The sequence below is a fragment of the Pituophis catenifer genome, unplaced genomic scaffold, assembly GCF_029215685.1.
Source record: "Pituophis catenifer annectens isolate HBS135680 unplaced genomic scaffold, rPitCat1.0.hap2 SCAF_1, whole genome shotgun sequence".
NCBI classification, from domain to species: Eukaryota; Metazoa; Chordata; class Lepidosauria; order Squamata; family Colubridae; genus Pituophis; species Pituophis catenifer.
In genome coordinates, this window is record NW_027256881.1 from 119,064,224 (window position 1) to 119,072,911 (window position 8,688).

Consider the following 8,688-nt stretch of genomic DNA (forward strand, 5'->3'; position numbering starts at 1 on the left):
ATTGGACATAAATTTTATTACTACAGAAATTGTAATTGGAGCAAAGAAGGAAGCAGGGGACTTTAGGAAGACAACATTATGGCAATTCAAGTTTTTGATGAAATTTTCTTGCTTTCCTTATTTTCATATCTTGGCTTTAAATCAACCCAAAGACATTACATTTGTTCAAAATAATCTATATATGGGGTATGGGAATTTATGTCAAATTTTTTTTACAAAGTTTTGCTATAATCCAGGTTAGTAGTGCGATTTTATACTATTTCATATGGTTGTCTAATAATCCAAATTCAGAAGGGGGAATATCTTTGGGGTGAAGGCTCACATTGTGTTTGCCAAAATGTTTAAAAGATTTGTGCAGTGGGGCAGGAAAAAGTACAATGGATTGAGAAGTCTGAAGTGTGTGCCCACACAAGCTTCAAATTCCTTTTCCCCTTTCAAATCCAGATTGTTGTACAGCTTCAAGAGAGGTAATTGAAGATTTGAAATCTTCATTTTTCGGCCTGTTTTTCAGGCTGTTTTTTGGGCCGTTTTGGAGGTTCAGTAGTAGTAAATAAATAAAGAGGGAAATTGTACCTTGTTGAGGTTTTTGACTCAATTACCCTCTCTATTTATTTACTACTACTGAACATCCAGAACGGGCCAAAAAACAGGCCAAAAACACCCGAAAAAGGGCTGAAAAAGGGCCTGAAGGGCGGGGCCAGTTCGCCAAACTGGGCAGAATTTTAACAACTGGTTCACCCGAACCAGTCTGAACCGGCTGAATCCCACCTCTGGGTTATTATTAAAGAAAAAATAAAATCATCTATAACTATTATTTGTGTTAATGGTATTTCTGCAGTACATTTACAGCATGCCTCATCACTGAAGTAAAGGAACCAAAAACATATTTGATACAATAGTTTCATGACTTTGGATCAATGTAAGAACTTCCTGTCTTTAAGAATAGTCTTACAAATATCAGCACCTAGCCATCCTTGTTGGGGTTTAAGCAGGATCCAAATTACCTAGAGGTTAACTCCCGTGGGGGATTCAATATTTTTCCCAAGTGATTCCTGAAAGATGTTTGGTACTGAAATTGTTTTGATTTTAAAAGGTTTCCAAAAACAAGGTACATAGCAGCATTCACTTGTGATTCGTTGTAGTTTCATCCCTCGATTTAAAAGAAAATAGTACATAAATAATTAGCCTCTTGAATGTGTTACTTAACTTTAGATTCATTGAGATTATTTTTAAACAAACCTTGCTTGATAAACTATTAATGGCTCTCCAGCTTTTTCTTTGGATCTTGCTGAGATTGCTAATCAAATCCAAGATAGGTTTTCGCTTTCCCCAGATCCACCTTGTCTGGGAAACATCTGCACTTTACTTACTCATTTGAGATATTCTCTTGAGAAATCTGTCATAGAATCTTTTAATACTTTTTTTGCCCTGTCTATGCTGTATATAATCTCTAGCATGTGTTAAAGCCAATTACATGTTTTTTTTAAAATACATCTATCTTGGTGTGAATAAGGAACAGAAGACCTTAGATTATTTTTGTCAAGCTTTACAGGACACACTCCCATTGCATCAGTACTGTGGGTGCGCTATATTCCCATGGCAACAGTTTCTTGCTCCTCTTTTGGCTCTTCATTGTTTAAGTGAAGGTGAAAGATAATCAAGCTGAATTTCTTCTTGGCTAATTGGTAGAAAAAGAAAAAAAATTCTGAAATGGTATTGTACTATGACAGATTTCTTTCTAAAACATGTTGGGTTCTGATCAACATAAGTGTTTAATGTTGTCAGCAACTTAATGTATAAGCTACTTGGTCGTGGGAGTGGATGCTGTAGTTGTTTGTTCTATGGAGGTGGCTTGCAGGTCTGGCAGACAACACAGAAAAGTGAAACAGGCCAGAGAGAAGCAGTTATCAAACTGGAGCCATAGAAGAATGGGTCCAGAAGAGAGCAGCAAAGATTAAGAACCTGAGAGTAAATCTTTGGGAAGTGTTGTTGAGTATGTTTAGCCTGTGGGGATACATAATAGCTTGTCTTCAAGTATCTGAAGTGCTGTCATGTGCAGAAGTGTTCAGAGTTGTTTCAGAAGACAGAGTAAGAAACAATGGCTTTAAATTACAAGGCAGTAGATATTGTTGAAAATCAGAAAATATTCCTATTCGACAAAGGAGCAAATTGCTTTAGGAGTAGCAGTTTGTCCTTCAGCAGAAGTGTTTAAACAGAATTTGAAAGCCATCTGGTGGAGATGCCATGATGGAGATTCTTGCACTGGACAAGGTGTTGGATTTGATGACCTCCAGAGGACTTTCCCACTCTTGCTTTCTTTGATTCTATGAATCACAGCAAGATGTGCAAGACGGAATGGTCACAGGCTAAATTAAAGGAAGTTTCTCTTTCATCTGGCATACGTGTACTGATTTCTATTGTTTTTTTTTAAAAAAGCTTATTTTTATTTCCTGGATGGTACTTGAAAACATAGTTGAGAATTTCTGTGTAATCCATAGAAATCATAAGAGAAGTACATTCCAATTCTCCAATGCAAAACTCTGTTGGTGATCTTAACGCAGTCGTTCTCTCTCAACCTTAGAGCTAATTTGGATTTCTGGGTTATGTTTGTCATTTAACAGAGCATATCGAAGGTTCAGTAGGGTCATGCTTTCTTGCTTTTGTTATGTGCACTCATAACAACACCAATCATCTCCAAAGCAATTTGCTCGTGATTTGCCTTGTTGATACTAAGGCAAACTTTTTTTTCTTTTCCCAGATAGATGATGTATTTTAGAGCATTAAAAAATCAGTTAGTGTTTGCTTGAAAAAAAGGGTACTGAATAAAATAATTCTCATTTAGTGACCACAGTTATAACCAGCAACTTGGTTGCTAAGTGAAGCAATTGCTAAGTGTAATTATGATTGTGCTTATAATCTTAAATTCAACTTTCCTTTGCTTTACAAGTAGTTATCATCTTACAATCATTCTTCAGTGACCATTCGAAGTTAACAATAGCACTGAAAAAAAAGATCTACAACTGGTCCTTGCACTTATAACAATCACAGCATCCCCACCATCACATAATCAGAACTGAGGCACTTAACAACTGGCATGTATTTACAACATTTGAGGTGTCCTGGGGTCATTTGACCACCATTTACCAACCTTCCCAGCCAGTTTCTGATAAGCCAAAGTGAATGGGGGAAGTTGGATTTACTTAATTCTGGTCCCCGTTGTGGCTGCAAGTTGAGAACTACCTGTATAGACCTTTGAAGTTTGTTACTGCAAGAATTGGTTGTAAAGTTATTTTTTCATTACTGTCGTAACTGCAAACACTCGCTAAACAAGGCAGTTGCTAAATGAGGACTGGCTGTACCTGGACTGATCAGCAAGATGCTGTGGAAAAAGCTAAGGCTGCAGCAACTCATTTGTTTTGAGTGGACATTAATTCAGTGAAGATAGTATTAAGGAATAATATGAAAAGATTGTTAACATAATCAGGGGGTTAGACTAGTTGATATCTAAGATATGTTCCAACTCGGTGATTTTATGGAAATAGACTTTAGATGATGCATGTGACTTAATCCAGCATTAATTATGGAGATCTGTATTATGTGGACAGGATTTTGGGGAGACTTAGTGCGGCCACATGTTTACTGGACCCGTGTCCCTCCTGGTTGGTACTGGCTTCCCGGGAGGTTACACGAGGCTGGCTCCAGGGCGTCATTAATGCTTCGTTGAGTGAGGGTCACTTCCCCGCTGCCCTGAAAGAGGCGGCTGGAAGAGTTGGGGGTGGGAGGCACTGTGTTGCGGTGGTTCTCCTCCTTTCTCTCCGACCGGTCGCAGTTTGTGTTGGCAGGGGGGCAGAGGTCGACCTCGAGGCCTCTCATCTGTGGAGTGCCGCAGGGATCGGTCCTCTCGCCCCTTCTGTTCAACATTTATGTGAAGCCGCTGGGCGAGATCATCCGTGGCTTTGGGGTGAAATACCATCAGTACGCTGATGACACCCAGCTGTACATCTCCACCCCAGGCCACCCCAACGATGCCCTTGAAGTGATGTCCCAGTGCCTGGAGGCTGTGCGGATCTGGATGGGGAGGAACAGGCTCAAGCTCAACTCTTCCAAGACTGAATGGCTGTGGCTCCCGGCATCCCGATATAGTCAGTTGACTCCATCACTGACTATTGGGGGCGAGTCTTTGGCCCCCACTGAAAGGGCTCGCAATCTGGGAGTCCTCCTGGATAGGCAGCTGTCTTTGGAGGAACATCTGACGGCTGTTACCAGGGGGACCTTTTATCAGGTTTGCCTGATTCGCCAGTTGCGGCCCTTTCTCGATCGGGATTCCTTGTGCACAGTCACTCAACCCTCTGACAAGAATTGAACTCACAGACCCCAAACCCCACTCCAGAGGTGGTGGAAATCATGTAAAAACTTAAATGCAGGGGCATAATATAATGCAACACATGTATTTATCTGAGATCTTAAGTAAATTTGGATTGTGTGTGTGTATGTATGTATGTATATACATATACACAATTATACAATAAGAAAATTGATATACACAATTATACATACATGTATACACATACATACACACACATCCAAATTGTGTACACACACATATACACACCATTCTGATAGATTCTGTATATCTCTTCCTGCCACACTGTTAAGCACCAGGGCCTGGATAGCTCCTACAGCTAATGCACTGCATATGGTAATGTAAAGTTCAGTAGTCTGTAAGTTCAGTTCCCAGTAGAGGGAATTATAAATTATAAAATTGTATCTTAACTATTAAACTTGTATGATAGATCTGTGTGTTTGAGAACAAATGTATATTTGTGTCCTTATTACTCACTTAGCATGTATAAACTACATTCTAAATTCTTCTGGAGGACTAAGAAAGTAGGGTCAGTGAAGTCAGTTGATTCTACTGATACTATCCTCCTAAATGAAATGGCAGAAGAACAAGGCCTTGCTTGTAGGATGTGGCTAAGCCTTACTGCAATTTGCCAACAATGTCTATTTTTTTCCTTAACACGCACATACGTACACATTCTTCTGAGAATAAAATAATTGTCTATTGTGACGTGCTTTAGTCTGAATCTAGCTTGCTCCACCACTAAAAGACTTTTCCCCTATTTCTCTGTCTTCTATTTTGCTCAAAAAATGTTTTGTATACATTTTAGCCAGAATTTCAGTAAGGCTCCTCACTCAGTCTATAATATTTTTAATCACCTTTGCCTCCCTTTTTATATATGAGGATTATAATGGTGATTTCTTATCTGACTGGGATGCAACCTGTTTTATTTATATGAGACAACAGCTCTGCTAATAATGGGACCCACCAATCAATGTGTGTCTTGAAGATATCAGGCAATTAAAAAAATCTTCTCCAGGTGCCTTATTAAATTTCAGAGATTGAATAATAAATTTGATTTCTGAATGACAAATTATCATGTGTATTTGTGTTTATGAATCCTTTCTCATCCATTCAGATTGAAAAATGAACAATATTTTGTAAGTGTATATATTGGCAGTAATTTCAGTTGTAAAGAGAATCCGTATATATCTGGAAGAATCATGACCCTTTTAAACTCATTTCCTAATATTTAAGAGCTATTCTTAGCTGCTTCTCTTTTTTTCCCCTCCAGATCAATGCACTGTTACTCGGACATATCTGTTTCTACACAAATTTTGGTTCTTCAGTGCTGTATATTACTTTGGCAATTGGGCTTTTATTGGAGTAAGTAATCTTATTTAAAGATTATTATAAATACAATTTAATGTTCTAGGATAACTATACTTACAGTATGTGCATCGGGGCAACATTTCCTTGTATATAAATCTGTTGCATCCTTCATCTAACCTCCAGTAATACAGTGTGTTGATGTAAATTCACAGGTTTTCTTGATTGGATTAATTGTGTCATGCTGCAAAGGAAAAAAATCAGTCATTGAAGGTGAAGTGGATGAAGATGATTCAGATATAAGTGATGATGAGCCATCGCTCTATTATGGCTGACAGCCTGCAGTCCTGAAGGTTAAAGCTTGCAATGTAAAACTGTGAAAATGCCACTTTTGGTTTTGACTTTATTCTTGGAAAAGTTCACTTTTGCCAATATCGAAGGGAGAAGTATTATAAACCAGGATTTGGAATTTCTGCAAATCTGACTGGCTTATAGTTAAATTCATTTGTACATAGGCACAAGAGCTAATTTTATGAAGGAAAAATTAAAGAGAACTATTTTTTGAGTATATAGCTACGAAGTTGTGATGTCATTTAAATGCCGAAAATAATTTTGTAATTAAGTTTGTTTTTGTTAGCCTTGAATTTTAAATTTATTAATGATTTTTGTTTCTTTAGACTTGACAAATCATAATAAACTGACAAATGTATCATACATCTCATGGAAATCTAAAGTTACCAGTGCTTGTTAATATGAAACTAATACCTAAATCACACCTGTTGGTATATGAAGTGATACTTAAAGACAATAGAACTATTATCTGGTCATTAGAGAGAATCCCTGCCATATCAAATGTGAATGCAGTATTATATTCAATAGTTGCAGATGGGGTGCGACTATTATATTCAGTAAAATAGTGAAAGAAATATGTATTCCATTCTCAAGTATTGTTTATTCAGTTTAGTATCTGCCCACATATACTATTTTCAGCCCAGTTGGATAGAGAGCAATAGATCTGGGCAGATCAACAATATAGAATATGCCATGAGCTTTCTAATTCAAAATAACAATGTAAAGAAAGATACTTTTTTCTATATTTTCATACAATTTGTGAGCTTTAATTTCTTCATGGTTTAAACTAAATCCAATATGTACACTTTTAAAAGACATTAAATATTAATCACCTTGCTTGGTTACGGTTTGCTGTTCACTGTCTTGACATAATACAAATATGCTGAACCCTGTTTTAAATACTGAAACAACTATTCAGTATAATTTTGCTTAATTATAATTGATGAAGGGCACAAATGTTTAAAAATCATGCTATTTTGTTTCTTATTTTGTAAAATAAATTAATCAGGATCCTAAATGCATACTATTCTGAAGTATTCTTGTAACTCAAAATCTATTATTTAATCTTAGTCTTTACTGTTCTTAGATTTCTCATACCTTATAATTACATATAAAGAAAATGAGTTTTTGAGTGTATTTTCTGCAGCAACTTCATTGCGCCTTCAAAATATAATATGGAATAATATTTTAGACTTACTATTATTTTTTGATGTTTAAGCTAGCGTTTCTTGCAGGGTTTCCCATGACAGAAATCATGAGAGAAATGATGTCAAAAGAGAGACAAAAAAGGCTTGGTTTAACATGTTTGCTGGAAAAGGCAGGGGGAAGAAAAGAGAAGAATCCTTTTGCTTCATTATGATTTCTTTCTTAAGGAGTTTTCTCCCCCCAGGGGTATACCCAAACATTGTTTTTGTTCCCAACTTCAGAACATGAGTCCCCTTCAAAATAGCAAGAAGGATAAAATAATGTCTTGACTTCACAATTTAATGTAACCTGTGATGTAATGCCCCCCCCCAATATGCACAGTGTACAAATACACACATATGCACACCAAAACTCAGCAAAACAGCTCAGACTATCAGCATAATGCTAGTAATGGCCTTTGCATTTCCAGCTGACAAACTCAGCGGTTAAAAATGTTGAGCTTGTCAGCTGGAAAGCTGACAGCCCCGTTCGAGACCCAAGTGGTGCGCAATGGGGTGAACTCCCATTCCTTCTCCAGCTCCTGCCCACCTAGCAGTTTGAAAGCATACAAATGAGAGTAGATAAGCCTGGTGCCACTTTGGTGGGAAGGTAACAGCGTTCCATGAACCTTGGGTTATAGTCAGTTGACCAAATGACCACAGAAATGTCTTTGGACAACATCGGCTTTCTCGGCCAAGAATCGGAAATGAGCACTGCCCCCAGTTGGACACAACTGGACAGGAGAAACCTTTATCTTTATTAAAACTTAGAATCTCAGCTCACATTGACGACAACAGTACATGCAGCAGGATAGTCCATGAATACTCTTGCATACTACTTTACGTTTATTGTCCTTGTATATTCTTAATTTGCCCTTTTCAGGCAACCTCCCTTTAAAAAGGAACACGATATGAAATACTTGTCCAGGTCCAGAGCCAAATGAAATAGATTCAGTAAAAACCTAGACCAAAAAAGGCTTCTGTTTCATGACCTTAAAGACAAAAGGAAGCAGCTGATGCATGGCTAATAGCATTTACCTAAAACTGGTTCAATTCCATATAAGACAGAAAGATCAGAACTCTGTCTCTGCGATTGCTCCCTGGAATTTACTCAATGCACTTAAAGAATCTTAATTTGAATCTCATTAGAGGTTTAAAATGACAAATGTATCTTTTCTTTTATGTACACTGAAAGCGGACAAATTCCTTGTGTGTCCAATCACACTTGGCCAATAAAGAATTCAATTCTGTTCTGTTCTGTTCTGTTCTGTTCTGTTCTATTCTATTCTATTCTATTCTATTCTATTCTATTCTATTCTATTCTATTCTATTCTATTCTATTCTAAGATGACTTAGATGTTTAGAATGAAACACCTAAGATTTCTCAAATTACTAAGCATGTTATGGCCATCAAAGCCATTCCAGTTCTGAAATCCAGCTAGATCAAGAGTTAATTCAATTTTATTTTCAGGCTCTGAATTT

At 37.2% G+C, this 8,688-nt stretch overlaps 1 protein-coding gene and 1 non-coding gene across 3 annotated transcripts in view; both read left to right on the top strand.

Moving 5' to 3' along the window:
* The window catches only part of LMBRD1 (LMBR1 domain containing 1), a 66,329-nt gene extending 59,170 nt beyond the window's left edge, over positions 1–7,159 (top strand). For both annotated transcript variants that reach the window (XM_070954658.1, XM_070954668.1), the window contains 2 exons: positions 5,637–5,728; positions 5,887–7,159. In XM_070954658.1, coding sequence (XP_070810759.1) covers positions 5,637–5,728; positions 5,887–6,006 — 212 coding nt within the window. In that variant the 3' untranslated portion in view covers positions 6,007–7,159. The remainder of the gene's footprint in view (positions 1–5,636; positions 5,729–5,886) is intronic.
* On the top strand, positions 4,872–5,003 carry LOC139309148 (small Cajal body-specific RNA 15). Its single transcript, XR_011599806.1, has one exon. It is a non-coding gene; the product is annotated as a small Cajal body-specific RNA 15 (non-coding RNA).
* Positions 7,160–8,688: the final 1,529 nt, after the last annotated feature.